This window comes from Pteropus medius, unplaced genomic scaffold, assembly GCF_902729225.1.
Source record: "Pteropus medius unplaced genomic scaffold, Ma_sr-lr_union100, whole genome shotgun sequence".
NCBI lineage: Eukaryota > Metazoa > Chordata > Mammalia > Chiroptera > Pteropodidae > Pteropus > Pteropus medius.
Window position 1 is genome coordinate 22848255 of NW_024349801.1, and position 22471 is coordinate 22870725.

The following is a 22471-nucleotide window of genomic DNA, read 5'->3' on the forward strand; positions in this document are numbered from 1 at the left end:
TCTAGGGACCACATTTGGGAAAGAGACAGAAAGGGAAATTATTGCCTGAGAAATCGAAAGATGGTGTTTAAATTTAGTGTTTTCTTTCCTTTCAAGGAAAGGAAACTTGGAATATGCAACTGTAACCCAGATGTCAGCTGTCTGGCTGTCCCCAAGTCTTCAGTCTGTTAGAGTCACTCTTCATTTCAATAATAAAACACATACACACACATACACAGCCCTGCATGAAACTCTCCTTTGACTTCCTGCAGAAAACTAGCATCCCCTTTTTCCCCTCCATTCCCCCAATTATTTCAAGGAGTTTTAGGAGCTCTATTCATTCTTAATCTCAGCTCGGCATCAAGCTTCCTACAAAGGTTTTGTTCTTTACCCACTCTGGCCTAAACATAAACATTGTTGCTTATAGTCCTCCTCCCAAATACCACTGACACTGAAGTGTGTGGAGTCGACTTTATTGAAATTTGGGTAACAGGAGGGAAGTGGCAGCACAGATGGCTCAGCAAACAGATTAAAGTGAAATCTATGCAATGATACAATGTCTGGGATTTTGTTTCAAAATAATTCATTGTGGGAATACTACTCAGCCATAAAAAAGATGAGATATTGCCATTTGTGACAATATGGATAGATCTTGAGGGTATTAAATGACATAAATCAGAAGGAAAAGGACAAAAACCATATGACTTTGCTCATATGTGGAATATAAAACACAAAGTAACAAATGAATTAACAAAATTAGCAAACTAACTCATAGATTCAGACACCAGAATGGTGCTTACCAGAGGAGAAGGTGGGTGGGAAGGTGGGTGAACTGGGTAAAGGGAGTCAAATATGTGGTAATGGAAGGAAACTAGACTTTGGCTGGTGGATATGCAAGAGTATGCAGATATTAAATTACAATATTGTACACCTGAAATTTATGTCATTAACCAATGTTGCCTCAATGAATGTAATAAAAAATAAAATAGTTCAGTGGGGGTTGTGTGTGAGAGAGTAGGTGGGGATATAGAAGAAACAAAACCAGCTATGAGTTGATCATTGTTGCAGCTAAGTGAGAGTACATGGGGTTCATCATACTATACATTCCACCTTTGTACATGATTGAAATTTGCATAAATATTTAAAAGAATAAGTTCCTTGGCAATCCCTTGGAAATTTCTCACTGGCTTTGGTCTCTTCTCCGATTAGCCTCCTACCACATTTGGGGAATTCCTCCAACGATTTCTGAGTCTCACTGCCTCTCCTCCTTCTCAGGCTGCTCCAGCAAGCCTTGGGCTCTGGTACCCACTCTAAAACCTGGGGAACCCATCAGAATGATTTGACGATTCCCTAAAAATGAAGAAATCCGTTTTTACCCTAAAAGGAATTCTGTCCCAGCTTTACAAAATACCTTGTTCAGGTAAAAGTAATGCAACTAGCACTGCACCTGGTATAGACAGCATTTTAGAAGGTTAGTTCTCTTCTCTTAATATTTGTATTCTAATTGAAGTTTTGACAATTGATTCTAACAAAAGTTGACACAGAGAGTTCTATCAGGACAAAGCAGTTTAAAAGATGATATTCTACGCCTACAAATAAATCTTGGGGTTAAAGCACAAGTCAAATGTGACAAACCAGTGGTTATTTTGCCTTCTAAACAAATCAATGTAGAGATTGTGTCATACATAAATAAAACTATCTTTTAAAATAAACAACATATTTTTCTCTCTGCTACTCAGCTATACTGCAGTAGCCAAGCCTTAGGCAGCCATTACAGCCGACTCATCAGTGATACACTGGAAACCTGAGGCCTCTGAATGCCCACTCCCACCACCCTCCCGCCCCCCGCCATGAACCTTGGTGAGAAGGGAGAGGGAGGTGTGAGGGCATGGAGTCAGCACGGTTAACCAACTTTTATCTCAGTCAGCATTGACTGGCAACTTTTCTGCTTTGGCCTGGAAAATGCAGGCTTTGCTTAGTGCAGCTCTGAAGTCAGCTGAGGTTAACGTTCGACCCCCTCCCCAGCTCCAAAGGTGTACTTTCTAAGAGAAGTGAAGTTATGTAAGGAAAAAGATTTTTCACTTCAAAATACAGTAGAATAAGGAAATTCATTCTGGATCACATTATTAATGTAAAGGTAGAAACTGTGCCTATTGTCCTCTTTTAACATTTCCAAGAGGGAGGAAAGGGACTCAGATTTGGGGGTCAAGAAGAGAGAAGTAGCTGTGGCTTCTGTAGCTACCTGCCGAATGTCTCTGAGCAAGACTTGGAAAAGTGGAGGTGTTACCATTCGCATGTGCTATTGTCCCCAAACACATGTGAGACAATGTCAGCACTTATTTCTGGCTCTAAATTGAAAAAACACTTCCTCTCTTTCTGCCAGCACCATTCTCCCTCCCACTCATCCCCGGAGTCTGACAGTTTCCATTCCAAGGAGACCCAGTAATGATTCCAGAGACTGGGTAACGTATTCCAACAAAAGAGCTGGCGGACAGCATGCGATGGGCACGGGGATAAGTTTAGGCCGAAATGAATTAGGAAACATTTTAAAGCTATGCTTTGAAGCTTTTATTGCCTTACAATCAGACAACTTCTCTTCTTTGGCTGTGTATTTATTTTTCTATGAAAAATGTTTCATCTCTTCTATGACAACTAAACACAGTTAACGGAGCCTTCTTTTTTTCTGAACCGTTTTATTCCACGTAGTCTAGAATTATCCCATACTCCCCATCTCAGAGGACCACCATACAGCGTCAGTCTTTTTTAATATAGTTTTCGTATCATCCCCAATGATATTGTTTCCATTCCAAATATACAGCTGCAGGGGATTATATCATTATTTGCCATTGCTCTAGTCAAGTGTTTTATGAGAACTTCCTGTCTTTTGTCCTGATCTATGCTACTATTTGTCAAAACATCACCTCTGAAATTGTTGGCTTCTCTAAAATGCCAGGGAAAAAAATCACATCAAATAAAAGTTAAGCCACTATAAATCCTATTGGGGTTTCAAAATGGGGCACACTTGGGATTTCATTTTTCTCTAAGAATAATGCCCTTTCTAATACTCAAAGTGAATGAACTTATAGAAGAATATACTGTCATAATGTCTCCTGTAGCTCCTGGCACATTAGAAAATAGTCACAAGAAATTGTTTCTTTCCTACATACTTGTACAGTGTGTGAGAAGGCCACCCTCGTGTTTAGTTTGGTGTTCATGCCTGAGTGGAAAGTCAGATTAATATCTTTCCTGGGTGGAAAAAGGGGTATTAGACCCAGAATCGGGAACTGTAGAGTCCTACCACTGCTGTGACTTGGTTGTTTAGATGACACTAAGCACACCTTAGCCCCCTTTTGTCTCAGGTAGTTCATTTTTAATCTAACAATGTCTTAAGTCATCTTAGAAAAATTTATTTACGACTTGGTTTTTGCAGTTTCTCTGTCGTTTCCATCCATCTTTCCTTTGTCATCCTTTGTGCTCATTAACTGGCTGTTTTGGCAATGGCTTCTTAACCTCCTCGTCACAGACAGTAGATTAATAGCAATCTTCTCAAAGCTCTGCTCTGGTGATGTTACTCTTTGCTCCAAACTATTCCGTGGCTGGCTGTTGCTTCCTGCTGTTTAGGACTCTCCAGAGCAGACTTGCAACCTACCATTCAATACTTACCAGCAATCGCCTACACATCCTTCATACTCGTCTATTTGAACTTTGGTTTTGTCATTTTCTGAACATGCCTGAGTTTTCTTTTATTTTCAAGGCATATCACATATCGTGCAGATTTCTATATTTGTCTAGAATACAGATGGTAACCTTCTATATAGTTACTAGATGATAAACATCTAGATGGGTTACCTTCCTGTGCATAATTTCTACCATTTATAGACCAAATTTTTTTTCCCCATGGATCATGTGAGACACTTTACATCCATCATCTCTAGATTTTCTAATAATGCAAGGTAGATATTATTATCTTTATTTTTCACATGGGAAGAGAGTCAGAAGTGGTTAAATGATGTCATCCTCAGGGCAAAACAGCAAGCACATGACAGCTCTTGTCTTATTTGTTTCACCTATATCATCTTAAAAAAAAAAAAAAACTAAACTGAATGAATGGTAATGCCAGCACTTGCCCAGCACATATAGCTAGCTAGCTAGCTAGGCAAATGTAAGCATGAATGAATGAATGATGCTGAATTTATACCTAAAATACAATTCCCTCACTTTAGATAACTGTCACCAGGTGGCAGTAGTTTGCCATAGCCATGCAGTCTCAAGATTCAAAAAAACATAATAGGAGATCAGGCAGGGGACCCTGGAGATTATCTGATGCACTCTCCTTATTTTATGATGAGAAAATTGAGAACACATAAGATTATTTTATATATTCAAGATCTTTTAGTTAATAAAAGAGCAGAATTTAAACTAGGATCTACTACTCTCAGAGCTAGTGCTTTTCCATTATACCACCTTGTATAGTTTTTCTTCAAAATTTATTATTGTCATGATCATCCCACATATTTTCAACATCAAAAATATTCATTAAAATAGCAAGTGATCAAAATTAAATATTTTATCAAAAAATGTAAGCTCTTTTTTTAAACTGAGTAATAGAGTTTTCATTTTTCAAAGTGTTAAAAAATAGATAATGCAAAAAGAAAAAAAAATACCAGCAATTCCAAAGGCCAGAGATAATTGTTATTTTGTTATTCTGGTATATATTCTCCCGGAGGTTTCTTTGCTCACCTGTTAAAGCCCATTTAAAAAAATTAGAGTCCAACCAAGACATAATTTAGTAACCTGTTAATCAAATTCACTTTAAATTTTCTCTTTAATGTTAAATTTTCTCCATAATCTTACTTTCATACATAGTTATTAGACATTTTTTAAGAGACTTCCTGGATCATTTAAAATATTGCCAATTTAACCACGTTTAGTTGCTAATAAGGGACACCATTTTTAACATACTTTTTTTCTTCAGATACTTCTTGAGAAGATTCCTTCACTGAAAATTTCAGTTTCATTTATATTTTTCTTTTTTCTCATTCTCCTTTCAGTAAGGAAAAATGTCAAAAAAAAAAAAACTGTATCTAATCCATCTTCAAATGGAAATGTCTTTTTAGCAAGATATTTTATTTTCACTTTTGAGAAGTTATCCCTTCTCATCTCACCTCTCTTCTTTAGGATGATGACACAATACTAGAGAGTATTTCTCAGCTGAAAGGATCAGGTCAGTTACATAAAATAGTAACTGAAAATGAGAAGATAAAATGGCTTTAAATGCCTGATCAAAGATCAATCACATTATCTTTAGTAGAATGATTTCATGCCTCTTAGCATGGGTTTTGTCAAGCATTCTTTATATACAGGGATGCTCTCTGAATCTATAATTACTACTACCATTGTCACTGAATTTTGGCCCACATGATTTCTATCCTTTTCTGTCATCTGCAGTTCTTGTGACTGACAGTCTATCACCATTACCTTATGGGTAAGCAGCAGAGGTTAACAGTAGGACAAGTTGAGGGGTAGAGATAAGTACAAACTATTAGTACTCTCTTAACAGGGACCACTGCTAGAGTTGAAGATGCACGGGAAAAGGGCAAACGAGAAATAGGACCAAGGGTGACTTGGGGATATTCAAAGCAAGAGGGTTGGGGTAGATCTGTTGAGAATGCCCTATATGACAAATTGGACTCAATACTCAGGGTATTATGTCAGTATGTCCAAGGCCCATTAATCCCAAACTGATATATTCACTTCATAAAACTCCAGGTTCCTGCATATCTTAGTCCTCTAGCCTTCCATCATTCTTTCATTGATAAAGACAGATAAATTTGAGGAAATGATCATTTGCTATCTTCTGCCAGGTGGAATGAAAATGGTCACGTGGCAGGAAGCACTGTGTAGGGAAGGTGCTCTGAAACCCAAATCTTAGGTTTTGGCCCCTCTATCCATATAGGCCAATTGTTTTAAGTACTAGTATGTGGCTTTCTCTGCAGATCACCACCAAAGTAAGTTAACTGATGGAGCATCAGATTAGTTTATGGAAGTCACCCTGATTATTTATTTCTCTTCTGATGTATACAGTACCGAAGACAGGAGTGGATAATGGGCATCATTAGTGAGGCAAAACTGTGAAGAGGAAAACTGCCTGGTTTCTGCCTGGGAAGTTACTAAACTGGCACAGTGGTAATCATTATTCAATTTGTAGTTAATCTGAAAATCGAAACGTGCAGCCCTACATGTGAAAATGCTCCTCATTGGCCATCAGTAAAAATTGGTTTCCCTTCTAGTGGGGAGAACCTGTCCTTATAAAGGGCTGCTTCTTGGTTTCCCTTTGCTACCAGCTGAATCTAGTGGAAATGAGCTCAAGAACCAAGCCTTATTAGCATAGGGTTTTCACCTTCTAGAAAACCAGTCCAGACCACTATTTAGGTGCTCCTATTTTGTAGTTATCCACTATACCATGTACTTTTGTTTTATACACTTTCTGAATATTGTATGTTACAGTAAGCAAAGTAAAAATGTTATATTTAAATTTTGCATAAATAACAGAAAATTAGTATTCAATAATTCCAGCCCAACAGCCTGTATTATACTCTTCCTATAGCAGTTTTTGCTTTTTACATTAAATTTGCTGTTTTAGGGACGTTCCACAAATCTGCCTTATGCCACTGTAAAGGAAAAACTCAGCTAGCCTTTTTTCATCCCTATGTAAGGAAAAACACAGTTCTTCCCTCCTACATCTTTCTTCCCTGAGTCTCCTTTACTATTCACATAAAACATTTCACTTCTGGTTACCGGATGTGTGGAGGATTTTCCCCACACCAAGCAATTCTGCGACACCAGCTGGGTCTCCTACAGTTTAATTCAATTCTGACACTGTCTATGTGAAGATAGCATCAGATGCCACAAAAAGAGCTCAGTGCCATAAAATGGCTCCCCTCACCCCACCCACATCCACTTCAGAAAACAATCGCAAGCCCAAGTGCTGACCAAGGTTCTAAAGGCCCCATACTTGGGTTCGATTAATTTGCTAGTAGCTCACAGAAGTCAGGGAGACACTTAGGTTTATCGGTTTATTAAAGGATATAGTAAAGGATACAGGTGAACATCCAGATGGAAGAGATGAGGACAAGGCATGTGGGAAGCAGAGCTTCCGTGCCCTCTGGGAGGAGCACCACTCTTCCAGCACCTCCACCTCACCAACCCAACTCTCCCAATCTTTTACAGAGGCTTCATCACACAGGCAGGATCAATCATTAACTGTCTCCAGCCCTTCTCCCAAGATTGTGGTGCAAGGCTGAAAATTCTAAACTTCTAATCATGGTGGTTCTAGTGATTAACTTTCATCCAGGAGCCCATCCAGAGTCACATTAGAACAAATGACACTCCTGTCACCCAGAAAATTGCAAGGGTTTCAGGAACTCTTGGTCAGGAACAGAGGTCAAAGACCAATACTAGAACAAGAAATGCTCCTAGTGTTATCACTTAGGAAATTACAAGGGTTTTAGCAGCTCTATGCCAGGAACCAGGGACAGAGACTAATATATATTTACTACTGTCTCACAGAAAACATCGGGTCATATTTGACAAGCCTAATTTCCCTAGTCTTTAAGAAAAAACATCTATTGTATCCCAGGGACATTCTCCTAACCTCTCTCTCTATCCCATTCCTATTTGCAGCACATACACTTCTCCAAATCAAAAAACAAAACCCTTAGGTCTTTCATCTATCCCCCATATTAACTTCCAGAGTAGCTTCAGATCTGAGCATCTTCCTTTAAGTATGTGCCCAGATGGAAACACATACCAGGCATGAACTAGAGGACTTTCATTAACCATCTTTTCCATTCTCTTTCCCACTTGAAAGATTGAAGATACTGCAAACATGGGTTTTGAAGCAATAGGACCCAAGCTTTAACAGATATTAGCTGAAGTGTTAAACAAATTACTAAATGTCTCTGAGCCATTCTTGTCATATATAAAGTGTTATATCTACTTCCCCACAGGTATGCAGAGAAAACAAGCAGTTTGTACAAGTGCTTAATACAGAGGACTTTCAGTCAAGTGGGAACATTACAGTCGGCTAAGACCATATCTCTCGGTAGTCACATCACACTACTTGTTCTTACTCAACAGTTACTATGTATAATCAGGGTTCAGAAAACAGAATCTACTCTAGCTAGTTTAGCAAGAAAGAATTTAAATTTTATTGAACTGCAGAAACAATTTATACCACGAACCTGTATACACATAAATATATAATTCAAACAATCTTCACATTTACTCATCTGACATGCTTTGTTTTTCTACTCAATTTTTTAAAATGCTAGTTATGTATGACCCACTTAGTTGATTTCATGACCAATGAATCGTGATCGCAGATGGAAACTACTACATTGCAGGGTATTAAATGACCTAGAAATCACTGGAAGGACAGAAGAAATAAACTATAGCCAGTGCTTCCAGGAACTGAGTGACCAAGAGTGTCCAGTTCCAAAAGCACAGTCTGTTATGACCCACACTCACGAAAACAATGCCTCATGAGTCCCACACTAGTGCATTTGACTGACGAAGCCAAAGTGACACCCAAAGACCTGGCGCAAAGGGGTCTGGGAAATAAAGGAAAGCACACCGACAAACTAATCCATAGAATCAGCCCCCTATCTGCAGTGAAATACTGCTTAAACATATTTACTCAAAAGTATGTGGAATGGACAAACCTAGTGTCTAAGCATATATCACTACACCTATTTTATCCTAATTAAATTGCATATTTTCTTGAATAAGGCTATCATTGCTATTTTAGTGAGAGAAACCCATATAATTAAAACTTATACAATTTATTTGATGGAATGAAATTCAGAGGAACAAACCAACTGGAAATTTCCATGTTATATTTTCCTTCAAAAACATACTATACTCAGTCAATCTAGGGTCTATCAAAAGGATGATTTAAAAAAAAAAAAAACCTAAAAATAAACTGAGGATTCTCTTCCTACCTCACAAAGAAATCTTAACATTAAAAACTATTTTTAAACCAATGAGAATAAGGAACTTTAACTTTTTATTATCTTTTAGTTCAGTTTATGTAATAATTTATATCTGTGAAATAATTTGAATTTATTGATTAAAAGGCTTTGCTTATGATTTATAAAGCAACTGAAAGACAAATTGTTGAAGAGGTAGCATTAAGTGAATTAAATACAGTTTTGGGGAGGGGACCTGCAACTGATGCACATTTGACTGAAAAATTATTTGTATTAGGTTACCATGCAGATTTATAAAACAATAAAATGTAGAAAAACACAAGAGTAAAGTTTTGTGATCCCAACAGTACCCTTTCCTCATGAGAACCATTTTTTTAGAAGCTAAAGCTATTCAAGTTTACACCAACACTAAACAAAAACTCTTTATTTTTTAAGGGAAAAAAAAAATGTTTCCTCATTTTGTTCATGGCATAAATTTTAATTCATTCCAGTGGAACCAAAACCTCCTGAACCCCTTTCAGTGTCATCTAACACCTGAAAAGACATAAAGGTGGTAAGCCACATAGTTAATTTCACATCATCTTTCAGTTCTCCCCAGCTCCTAATCAGTTAAGACTTATTCTTACTATAACGTCCTTTAAAAAAGGAGATTGCAATAATTTTTTATAAGCTCTGTAAATTTAATTATTGGATAATTTTTAAAAAGCTAATGAAACAGAATTCACAGTATATTTAAATGAGTTGTCATCCAAAGTAATGCTACATGACAGCTATGAAAATCATCTCAAAAAATTCTAAAACTGAGGTTTTAATTTTGTTTAAAATATGATTAGTCATATATGCTATTTAGTTAGAAATACCATACTAAATCCTCGAAATTTTATTTTTCCTTCACTGAAGATGTTATATTATGCATTCCCTACTCAGTTTTTGTGATACTTACTTGAACTTCTTCTATTTCTGGATAAAAAATCCGTTCACAAATGAGCTGTGCAATTCGGTCACCCTTTTTGACTTCAAAGGGAAAAACAAAACAGTTTATTACTGACATTTTATGTTTATTACTGATAGTTTATTACTGATATATTTATGAATGCATTCACTATATCCTGCCTTGTACAACGAGAATTAGTTAGCATGTGTTAGACATACATAACTCAGAAAACTCACTGCTTTTATGACTGTATGTTTAACGTACCTTCAAACTTTTCTTTGCCAAAATTAAAGAGTACAACACCAATATCTCCTCTATAATCTTCATCTATGACACCAGCTGGAGAAAAGAAAAATATCATTAGCTTGGTTTATGCTACCAAAACATCAAGGGTATATGATGACCTCAAAATCATTCTTATGTAGCTGAGATTTTTATCCTCATAACTGAATAAGTGAATCTTGCTCTGGTACTATGTGAAGCCTCAAAAATAAGAAATGATACTACTAAAATGCAAATAAAAAGAATTTAGAAAATATTCTGAATTTTCCCACCTGTCACCCTTACAAATAGTGACCATTTCCTACTCTAAACAGGGAGCAGGCACTTAGCAGCTTGAACGAGTTGTCTTGAATTGCTCTCTCCAAACCCCGTCTCTATCTGCTGCACAGCTGCCAAAAGGACTAGGAGAAAATTATGAATCGGGTTTTAAAGGCTTTTCCTAGTAGCAGCTTCCCACTAATATCTAGATTGAAATATGGTTGAGTCATAAATAAAAATGTCAAAGAGCCTGAAGATATGCAGAGGAATAAGTCAGTGCTGACATTGTTAAGCAGCAGTCTAGCAAATATCAGAACTTCCCATTTTTATAACAAAAACGGACCTGTACCTTGCAGTTCAGTCTTCTGCTTTTAAATCGAGCCACCACACCTTCTTAGAGTATGAAGAAGACATCGGCACAGAAGCTTAACAGTGAGTACAGTTTTACATAGAATTGTGTGTAATTGGTACCTATTTTGAGACTATAAACACAGGGCAACAAATCTTTGCAGGAGAGAAACTTAAGCCACGGCCCGGCCTTGGCCCAGAGAGGTTCATTTACCAGACTTATTAGAACCAAGAATTTAAAACGTTTCCATAAACACAAAGTACAGATGATACAGGTACATCAGGCCTTCTCATTTAATTTTTTTTAATATTGAGACATAATTCACAATTCAACATTTTTTTATGTATTCAGACTTGTATAACCATCACCACAATCAATTTTAGAACATTTCATCACCCCAGAAAGAAACCCCCTACCTACTAGCAATGACTTCCTCTTCCCATTGCCAATTTCCTTTAATACATGTTTCCCTCAGTTTGTAAAAAGGAAAGAATTCATGTGAACCTAAATAGATGTAATTTCATGTAACATCTTATTAATACCCACTTCCTATAAGAAACAAACAAAAACCTCTTATCAAGAGAAAAAGGAAATAAAATAATCAGGAATTTAGCTCAATGGGTACGAATGCTGGTTGGCGAGACTCATTCTTTGAAGGTCAGCTGAAAAAAATTTATTTTTAGAACAAGGGTAAACATTCCCTTCCAATTTTCTCATATAAGAAAAAAAGCAAATTTAAAAAAAAAAAGTCCCACCATAGGAAAAATACTCAGAAAAAAACAACATTTTAGATTTTCCCAGTGGATTACAGAAGTTTAAATGAATTCCTATGCTTTATGAATGAGTTACTAGGGGTAAGTGAAATTAGATTCAAGCACTTCTTAAAAGGTTCCTGACACAAAACTTTTAAGAGTTTAAATTAAAGATAAATGAAATTTTAACAGTGAGAAGGGTGAGTACAAAAAAGGCTGAAAGGCAGCAGAGGTGGTTCGTATCATGTCCAGACTGAAGGAAACAGTCTGTTCCTTTCTAGTTGTAGAGTAATGAAACTTTGACTAATTCAAAGAATACTGAAGCCTGGTTTCCTTTTCCACTGCCAGTGGACTGTTAACTTAGTCCTTAATATTTACAGACAGAATTGATAAAGATGAGATCAGCTTTTTTATGTTATCTACATGCAGAAAGTTTTGGCTGCAGGAACAATGTAGATCAGATTTAACGAAGAAATCCCTCAATAGAACATGTTACTCATGCCGGAACAAAAGTCCACAGAAAGGCCATGGAATCTCCATCTCTATGCTGCAAGGCTTGGAGTACAGGCTAGTACTCATTTATCTAGATTGCATTAGATAAAGACAATGTGGACTGACATTTTCTGAACTCTTTTGTTCTCTACTTTATTAGAACATTTTTAGATGACCCAAATAGTACAAACATTTTTTACGGTAAAAGCTAATAATATTCCCCCATCCTCCCTCAGGTAGCCAATATTACAATAATACATTTTAAATATTATTTTCCTTTTTTCCACTTAAAATATAGGCATCCTTTGAGATTAATATATATAAACCTTATTTTTTTAGATCCAAGATATGGAAATACAGTACCATTATTTATGTGAATCTCTTATATATTATCACAAATTCAGGTTGCTTTCACATTTTTACTATAACAAACAAAGCAGCCCTCCTTTACATATGTCCTTCTGTATTAGTGCTTTTTATCCTCATCAAAGTTTCCAAAAAAGCACTTTCCTGGGTCAAAGGGTGTGTACATTATAAATTTTAATAGACATTACTAGACAATTTGCAAAAAAGGTGTAGCAATTCAAACTTTTATCAGAGATATTTAAGAACGCCCTTTCCCAAAGTTCTTACAGTACCAGATGGCAGCAATCTCTTTAATTCCAGTCCATTTGATGAGTAAAACATGGTATCTCATGGCGTTACTTTGCATTTCCCTGATGACTAGGCTGGACTTTCTTCCTCTGTATGTTTGTTGCACACTTGCATGTCCTATTCTCTATTGTGATGGGGTTTTTTGTCTTCTTCTATATTGTTTATGTTTTTTTAATCTGTTTAGGTATTTTTTTTCATATGACTTGCAAGTATTTATTTTTCTACACCATACTATCTTCTACCATACAAAAACACTCCCTTTTTGTAAAGGTCTTTGCTATAAATCTGTAAAGTTGTTCTATCATATTCAAATGGTTGGGTGTCTTGAACCCTGCAATGCCAGATGATCTACCAAGACTTTATGCTTGGCACACAGACATGGGGAAAGCTTTTGGCTAACTAAAAGAAATTAAGTTGTTGGAAGTCAATTAAAATGTATTGCAGAAAAAAAGAAGCCTTCAATTAAAACTTTTTTTTTTTTTAGCATGAATGCCAACAGTATAAAAAATCCAATAGTTTCAAGTTCATTTATTACTCAAAGATGATTTGACCTTCAAGAAAACCCAAGGCTTATTCTCTTTCTATATAAGGGACATAAGCATCAGGGAGATTTCTCTTCATGAGAAAGCAGAAAGTATTTTCAAGTTATCACTGGAAAAATCATGCATTGGAACTGGCAGAGTGATTAACTGACTTCAGGCAAGTTTTACTGTGTCAAGACTTTGGCATGTCATTTGTTGGAAACCTCCTTCGGTGAAAACTATCCACACCTACCAGATGTGAATTCTGAACAGAATCCTGCATACTCAACTTTTCCCTTTGACCCTTACTTACAGCGTGGGATTTCTAACAACATCTCTCTTCTGAAATAAAAACTGTGGCCAACTATGATAAATTTGTGCCTAAGAGACATTTTTAAGATATTCTGCATCCAAGAACACACCACAATGTGATTTTATAAATAATACCACACCAACCACCAGGAAAACTAACTTTCCAGTTCTTTTACATGAATTTTTTTCAGAGGATTGTTTTAAATAGAGCAAAAATTAGTAACACAGTTGGGAAAAACAAGTTTCCATGTCAAAAAAGAAAAGAAAAAAAGAAAAAAATCTGTGAAGCCCCTAGGAAACAGGAAATATAACTTACAGGAACTAATATGTGCCACACAGTGTTAGATGCTTTACATACATCGTTTAACTGTCCTACCCTTCACAGGCAGGCACACGAATTTTCATCTCACATGTGAAAATCAAGCTTAGAAAAGTTAAATAACTAGCTAGTTAGTGACAAAGCTGAGACCCAAATCTAGCTGTTACTTTAGAGCTCATGTTCCTTTCACAAGTCTTTGAAATTTCTTTAAGAAAATATAGTCTTTTATATCCTTAAGTTACAGTCCTACATTACCATACTTGACCTTATAAAAGTATTTTTGAAAATCAAGCATAACTGAGCCCAGGCAATCCTCAACCCAAATAGGCTGACCATCACTGTTGTGTCAAACTTGGCCCCTCTTTAGTCCCTAAGAAACACTTCTGGGCTCCTGTCTTAACCGACAGCACCACCTAGTGATACCGTGGGGAGACTAAGGGCAGGCAGAAGCTTCGGCAAGGACAGGCCTCATTCTGCACACTTACCCCCTGCAGTGCAAGTAACAGTGAGCTACTCCAGGACAGTGCCTGGTTGATGGAGGGGTGGGGCAGAGTGATCCACATCATTTAATTGCAGTGGAAAGAAATTGGAATCAGGTGGATGGAAATTCCAGTTTTTAGTGTGTCACCTTGGGCTCATCTCTGAGCCCATTTCTCATCTGTTAAAAAGTAGCTTTGTAAAAATAGCAGGAGGTGGAGAATCTAGCACATCCACTTACCCAGAGGGACAAGATATCTTGTTAGTGAATAAAGCACTTGCTCTCTATCAATGGGGATAAAGAAGTGTCAGGACATGGGGATCCCATCAGTGGGATCTGTACCCCAGTGATGAGATCTGAAGGAAGCCATATCAGAAAGGTGAGAATTTCCTTACAGTTAAGGGGCAGTTAGAGATCTTACAAAAAGGGTGGCCAGCAGAAGAAACTGGGGCTTCTTCATGAAAGGGATCCCGTGAGGGAGTTGTTGACTTTGAGAGACATGAGCCACTGAAGATTTGCTGACCAAGAAATATAGATAGGAAAGCACAATGTTCTCTCTTGACTAGGTAAAGATTCTTCTATTTTGCCAAACATGGATGTCTCTCTTATGGAGGTAAGAAAATATTCTGAAGCCAATATAATTGCTTAAATAATGACAAAGCTTTTCCTTCTCTTATAACAAACTTTCTTCTAAGAATAAGGTCATTTTTGGACTAAATGCAATTATCATTAAACCAAGGCAAAAATCCTATTTGTCAGATAGTGTCTAGTTAGCCTATCAATAAAATAACGTGCATTTCACATAATGGTCATTTAAAAATTAGACGTAATCAAACAGCATTTGACACTATATCATAATTGTCTATTATTCAGATAGAAATTTCTAAAAGGCAAGACAGAACATATATATTACCTCCTACATCTATGAAGTGTTTTGCAGCCAAGCCAGAACGTGGAGCTAAAAAACAAAAAAGGAGAAATTCACTATTTTAAGAGGGAAGGGCGATATCAGATATAATTGACACAATATAAGCATGTTACTCTCATCTCTCATAACACTGACATTCATCTTAGCTCAGCAGATGGTTCTGAATTAAAGAATATATTTATCATACTGTATTACCAAACTAGAAAAGTTTAGATAAATCTGACAAGGTTTAATTTGAAGCCAACTTAAGCCAGTTGCACACAACTTCAGTCAGTTGAGGATCTGTGGTGGTACAGCTGTGAACTGCTGCAATGAAATGAAAGTTGATCAAGTGGGTACAACCACAGACAACCCTGGCCACAAAGTGAGGACTGCAGCTGGTAGGGACACGAAACTGAGGAAGAGGACTTCTGTTTTAAGATGGGAGTTTCTGAGCATGTTGCAATGTAATTGGGAATAAGGCAGGCAGAGAAAGAAAGGGGCGGTGGGCAGGGGTGGTATATACACTGAAATGAAGAGCAGCAGAGCTTCGCCTATAGGATTGGGGACTCTTTCCTACTCATGATTCAGATGCCAAGAGACATCTCTGTATGAAACAAATGAATCAGAGTAAGATAAAAGGTTTAATATCAGTCAAGCAAAATGCCAAAAACTAAACTTTAAGAACTCAATTTCACTATGCTTTTCATTCTTACTATGCTTTTTATTCTTAATAAAAATAAAAAGCTAAGTTTATACCTTATCCTTGCTGATTTGAGCCTCAGGCCTACCATTAATCATCCTATCTTCTAGTATTTTATTCCAGAATAACTTAAATCAGAAAACTTTGTCAATAAACACTGCTGCCCCTTCTTGCCTTTACTTTTATTTCACACTACCTCCTGATTCCCCACCCTACCCATTTTTAGTGGCCAGAATACACTAAAAATGCAGTCAATGCTGAGAAAAAGAGATAGAGAGCTCGTCTCAATTTTCTTTTAAGGCTGAAGTATTAGTTCTCACAGTCATGGCTAACAAGGTAGTGGTAGTCGAGCCACCACTTTCCACCCCTTGCAGGTGAAGGGTCAGTTTCATTTGTTCCATGTTTTACTCTCAAGTTAGTCAGAAATTATGCTCTTGAAAAGAACTTTTAAATCTCTTTCCTTTCCAGTGACAACTGACTCACTCCAGAAAAGTCAAACCTATTGACTTATACTCCATTTTGCCCTAGCTCTTCCTACTATGAAGTGCTTCCTTCTAGTCCATTGATGAGTATCCCTTACCCCAAAACACCCCATACAGGGAAATCCAAAGGGGAAAAAGCTAAGTGGCCTGATATATACACTGGGACTGCCAGAAATTAGTTTTACTCTCATGATGAATGCCACGTGCCATTATACTAAGCCTGTCTTTACTTTCCTACATACATATATTAGCTATTCTCATCACCATCTTCACAAAGAAATCTGACTTCATATGCAATCTGGTCCTTAAAGGAGAAGTTAGCGTTAACATTGATAAAAGTACCAGTTAAAAATCACCTATATTTGCAGTTTTTCTCATAGTGAGTAGTTATTTGGGCCAATGTGAGCCTCTTGAAAGATTAAGGAAGCAAAAAGAGCACATAGAGACAAAAGGAGATACAGACATACCTCGTTTGATTGCACCTTGCTTTATTGTGCTTCACTGTTGTTGCTTTTTTTTTTTTTACAAATAGAAAGTAAGACCTTCCACCAGCAAAAAGATTACAACTTGCTGAAGGCACAGATGATGGTCAGCATTTTCTTAGCAATAAAACATTTTTAAATTAAGGTAGGTATATTTTTTTAGACATATTGCTGTTACACTTAATAGACCACACTACAATGTAAACATAACTTTTATATGCACTGGCAACCCAAAATTCATGACTTGCTTTATTGTGATATTTACTTCACTGCAGTATTTTGAAAGTGAACCCACAGTATATCTCTCAGGTATGCCTGTATGTAAATGAAAGTTTTCAAATGGCTGTATTTGCCATCACAGATGTCGCTTCTTTATTTTATGACACAGAACGAGCAATATCCCTTCCCTTATTTATACTCCAAATGAAACTAAGATAAAAGAGAATGACAAATAATTACCTATGTCTTAAATCACTTACCTACTCTTCCATAGCACCCAGAAGGAAGAGCTATCTGAATGTCGGTTTTCACGAGTGTTTTCTCCATAGGTGGTACTGTGTAATCATAGGCACTAGGAAGATACAGGAAGAAAATAACTGGTATTTAGATATAATAATTCTCTATGAATTTTTCTGGTGAAAGAGGTGACAATATGTAAATAAATGAATTCTCTGAACAATTTGGTTGAGAAACTGAGGTAATTCCTTAGTGGGAGGCAGAAAAGATACTTTTAAAACGTATATGCTTCAGTAACAGTATGAAAAGAGGAAGAGAGAACCAAGACAGAAGGGTAAATAATAGCTGACATTTATTAAGCCTTACTAAGCCCCAGGCACAGTTCTAACTGCTTTATATAACTCATGTTCTCACAACAATCCTCTAGCAATTAGGGAAAACATGCAGAAGGAAAGGGGATAGAGCTGTGTTGCATCTGTTCTGCTGGTCTTGGTAGTTTACTAAGCTGTGCCCATGAATTTCACTGGCTGAAGGAGAGAGGTAACCATTGTGAATAGCCCTGGAGATGGACACTGCTGAGGAACGGGTTCTCTGAGGTCCACCCAGCATATGCTGCTATTGTTGCTGTTACTGTGGCCCCCCCATTAATAGAAATTTAAGAGATCTTGCAATAAGCAGAGCTGGAATTTACTTTGAATACCTTAATTAAGGCTGGTAAAAGCAGTACTATGTCTACTTTCAACAGAATTTCTTCTCTTCATAGTTAAACCCTAATTTATTAAAGATCAGTTATTTTCATGTTTTTTTTCAGCTTGTATAAAGTCACCTATGTTTGTTAGGAGGATGCTTAAAGTACTTTAAATCAGTCTTTCCTATGACTCACAGCACTGTCCAGACATGGTGTAGTTAAACTACGACACTCCTTTTATTCATGAAAATTAAGGGACTGAATTATATCCCTTTCAGCTTCAAGTCTATATCTCGCTTTTCTTTTTTCTTTTCTCCTTTACTATCATCACATACTTTCTCTCCTTCCCTCATACTTATGACTTAGACCAGTAGTTCTAACATTAGAATTACCTGGAATGATTTAAAATATATCTTAAGGATTTAGTCATGTAATAAATATCACCTACTTCCAATATCACTTTTCACCTACCATCATGGTTATAAGAATTGGGTACAGTAGTCAAGAGTAAAAAAGCACTGAGTTCAGGGTCAAAAATCCTATTAATTTCAAGCCTTTGGGCTATCAATTCGGCTCCTTACAAACTCTCTCATCTGTAAAAAGTAACACGTCTACTTCAGGATTATTGTGAGAATTTAAAAAAAATGAGAAAGTTTTTAGTACAGGTAAAAAGTGTACAAATGAAAAGGTGGTAGTATTACCAACATCCCTTTTTGTATTTGGACCCTTTCTGAAATTTCCAGTCCTTGGATCAAACTTAAATATGGATGTGTGAAGAAATTTTATTAAGCCTTTAAGGCAGAAGCAGTCTTCATTAATCCTTCTTAGGTATTTTCATAATCAGCATCCAGGATACCACCATGGCTTTTCTGTTGGGCATGGCATCATGTTCAGGTCTTGAAAGCCAAGGTGGGCCTTATTCATCTTTACCTTCCATTTGGAGAGGGCACAATGAGTGTTGCAAAACAACGCCTCAAAAGACATTTATTGATATTTACCATTCTACACTTTTTGCCCAAATGCCTATTGAATTTATGCTGGAGGAAAGCTGAAATTTTCAACACCAAAAGGGCGGAAACCTACATATATGCAAAAAAAAAAAAAAAGTTTGATCTGTAATCTTTTAAGTGACTGTTTCAAGCCGCGGTAGCAGAGGGCCTGAGAATATAAGTTAACGTGACTGAGAACTCTAAAATCCGAGAACTGGGTCTTCTCTGCGGGGGCAGGGATGGCAGGGACAGAAGGCGGCCTTATCGCCGGGGTCAGTCTCCCTCCGGGGCGTGGGCGGCCGGCAGTCGCCACTCACCTGTATAGGTCATAGCCCGCGGCCCGTGCAGACCCCTTGGTCGGGGCGGTGGCATGCTCCGAGAGCCGGACGAAGCGGAGCCGCATGGCGCCGTCCTCCGCAGGCCGGGCCCGCTTGCTGGGGGAGATGGTGGGTATCTCTTCAGAGGAGGGCATGGCAGAGAAGAACGCAGAAAGAAGTAGAAGAAAGGAGAGGGCGCAGAATGAGCCCGGCCAGTGGGAACACACTAAGTTTTAAACTTCCCGCCAGCAACTCCCCGCCCCGCCCACTCTTCCTGGACGAGCCCACAGTTTGGCTGAGAGAGGAGGCGAAATTCAAATTGTAGGGCTGGAAACACTTCTCCGAAAGCAGATTTGAGACTAGAAGCTACTGACCTTCTTTAAGCGTTCCAAACTTAGCACATGGGTCCAATGCAGAAGGACAGCTTTCTGTGGCCTCCCCCGCACACAGCAGAAAACCAATTCTCCACCCCCATGGGAAGGACCGAATGGACTCGCTCTCGCGCCTTAGGACTGCGCGCCCTCCCGCTTCCCCAGCCAAACAAAGCGGGAAGATGTGCGTGCCTCTTGCTAGTCCGCCGGCCTCCGCCCAGTCCCGCCAGCAGGGGCGGGACAGTCCGCCGGCCTCCCATCCTCCCCACACCTTAAGAAGCCTGGGCCCCCGCATTACTGGCGCCGCGGCATCCTCGGCTCAGTCTGCGAGCGCTGGAAAGCGGCCGTGGTGCCCCCAGCAGCGCGGCGCCCCGCGGGGCGGCATCTAGGGGCGCGCCTGGCCGGAGGAGTGCCGCCATCCGGACGCTTGGCCGTGCGCTGCGCGCGCCTTTAAACACTGAGCGAAACGAAGACGGAAGGAAGTGGCTGAGCGCAGGGCGAGGGCAGAGGGGAATCATTTGCCCCGAGCTTAAGGCGTGTTGGTTATTCTGCTCCTGCAGGCGCGCCGGATCTACACCCTAAAGACGCGTGTCCCAGTAAAGTGACCTCGGAAGCAGTAACCGCCGCCTTCTGACGAGAGGCGCACGGAGGCATCGAATCAGTCGCCCGAGTTGGCGCAGGCCCTGGGCTTCCAGGAAGCGGCGCCCTGTCCGGAATCTTGCCGCGGCCTCCGGCTGCCTCTGCTTCTCTCATATTCTCACATTTTTCTGGCCCCCTTCTTTAAAGACTATGAGCGAGGCCCGGGTGCCCGGGTTCAGCGTATCTGCTGACTTACCTAGGGCGGCGCCGCCCGCGGCCATGTCTCCCCAGGCTGTAATCTCTGGGGCCCTCAAAGCAAAGGAACCGCACGACAGTGCGGGTGGCGCTGCGCCCTACGCTGTGGGCAAGGCAGCGAGTTCGATTTCCCTACAACACCGAGTATGCAAGATGGTGTCCTGTTACTCTTAAAGGGCAGGGGAGCAGGATCTTAAGGATAAATGGCAAGAGACAATTCAGTTGAAATCCTAGCACTGTAAGGATGACCCCCGCAGCAGCACAGAAGGGGACCCGTGGCTATGATTCAAACAAAATCTTGGGCCACGCTGGTGTTGCTTACAGTGGGGATGAGCAAATCACTTTCTATATAATTGTAAAATTGGATTTTCTACGATACAAGTATCTCCAGTTATCTCCGGAACTGAGGTAAAAAACCTGAAAGCCGAATTGTAATGCAATTTGTCAAAATAAATACAAACTATAGGAGGGCAGTTTTAGGAAAAAAAGGTTAGATAGGTATTGTTGGGGAAGTTTTCGGACTGCTTGCTGTGTCCTTCCTTACAAGCCCCACCTTCTCAGTTTCCTTTACAGGCTCCTCTTAAACGTTGGAATTCCTCTGGATGAGGTTATGGATTATACTCCGCACTCTCTTCACATGGGTTTAAATATTACCTATACCCTGCAGACCCCCCAAATTCATACCTACAGCAACAAGATCTTCGCTCTCCTACTTCTCCAACCTCAGCTAGAGTCATCATCCCACTCAGGTCTGGTGCTTCTGGCTACGGTGGCTCTGGATCAGTTTCTAGACTCACCAGACTTTCCTGCTTGGGAGTCTATACACATACTTAGTTTATGCGTCATATGTTTCAAGTCTCAAATCATCTCAGGCCTTCCAGGACAAACAACTGAAGTAGCTGCCCTGTATTCCCTTCACCATTTTCTATCACAGTAATTAGTATTTTTTCCTATTCACTTGTCACCATTATCTGTACTTCTTTTATGCATTTATTTTTTGTTCACTATTTGCTCTAGTAGAGATAAGCTCTATGAGTGCCTTCATTCACCAATATATTCCTGGGGCCTAGCTTAGTCCCTATCTCAGAATGGTGCTTGATAAATATTTGTTATATGAATTAATGATAGAGATCGCATTGCCTATTCCATTAGGGCCTTGTATATGATCACTTCTCAAAGTCTTGATTTTTTTCATTTAATTTTTAATCAAATATTAAATGGAAAATTCCAGAAATAAACAATTCATAAGTTTTAAATTGTGCACTGTTCTGAATGACGTAAGGAAATGTGATGATATTCTGCTGAGGATGTGAATCATCCCTTTATTCAGCATTTCCAGGCTGTATACTCCCCACCTGATAGTTACTTAGTGGCCGTCTTGGTTATCAGATCCACTGTCATGGTATCGCAGTGCTTACGTTCAGGTAATCTTTATTTTCTTAATAATGGCCCCAAAGCCCAAGAGTAGTGATGCTAGCAATTTGGATATGCCAAAGAGAAGCTGTAAAAAGCTTCTCTTACATAAAAAGGTGAAAGTTTTTGAAAAATTTTAGAAAAGAAAAAAATCATGCTGAAGTTACTAAGATCTATGGTAAGAAGGAATCTTATGGATCAGAAATAGTGACGTTTTGCTGTTGCACCTTGAACTGCAAAAGTTATGACCGCAGTCAATGATAAGTGCTTAGTTATGACAGAAAAGGCATTAAGTTTGCAGGCAGAAGACATGAACGGAAAACAAGTTCCAACGTGTTGTGACAGAAAGCATTGAGCCTAAATGACTTAAGCAAGGGATCTCCTGAAGTGAGTGACACCAAGCCATTTACCATAAGCAAGGGATGGTTTCACAGATTCAAAAATAGATTTGGACAGAAAAATGTAAAAATAACTGGAGAGGCAGCATCTGCTGATAAGAAGCTGCTGGC

At 38.7% G+C, this 22471-nt stretch overlaps 1 protein-coding gene across 8 annotated transcripts in view; it reads right to left on the bottom strand.

Moving 5' to 3' along the window:
* Positions 1–20590, bottom strand: part of DUT (deoxyuridine triphosphatase) — a 78740-nt gene extending 58150 nt beyond the window's left edge. For 3 of the 8 annotated variants that reach the window (XR_005658508.1, XM_039888201.1, XM_039888202.1), the window contains exons 1-7: positions 20014–20242; positions 19345–19483; positions 17374–17465; positions 15234–15278; positions 10168–10242; positions 9913–9983; positions 4644–4719 (exon numbers count right to left, since the gene is read on the bottom strand). Coding sequence is in view for 7 of the 8 variants with exons in the window: in XM_039888201.1 (XP_039744135.1) it covers positions 4672–4719; positions 9913–9983; positions 10168–10242; positions 15234–15278; positions 17374–17465; positions 19345–19483; positions 20014–20233 (690 nt within the window). In the remaining variant the exon portion in view is untranslated. Of the gene's footprint in view, positions 1–436; positions 1330–3935; positions 4056–4449; positions 4720–8165; positions 9504–9912; positions 9984–10167; positions 10243–15233; positions 15279–17373; positions 17466–19344; positions 19484–20013; positions 20243–20550 lie in introns of those variants that run through there. The other 5 variants (XM_039888200.1, XM_039888199.1, XM_039888198.1 and 2 more) reach the window with 5 other exon arrangements.
* Between the last annotated feature and the right edge of the window lie 1881 nt (positions 20591–22471).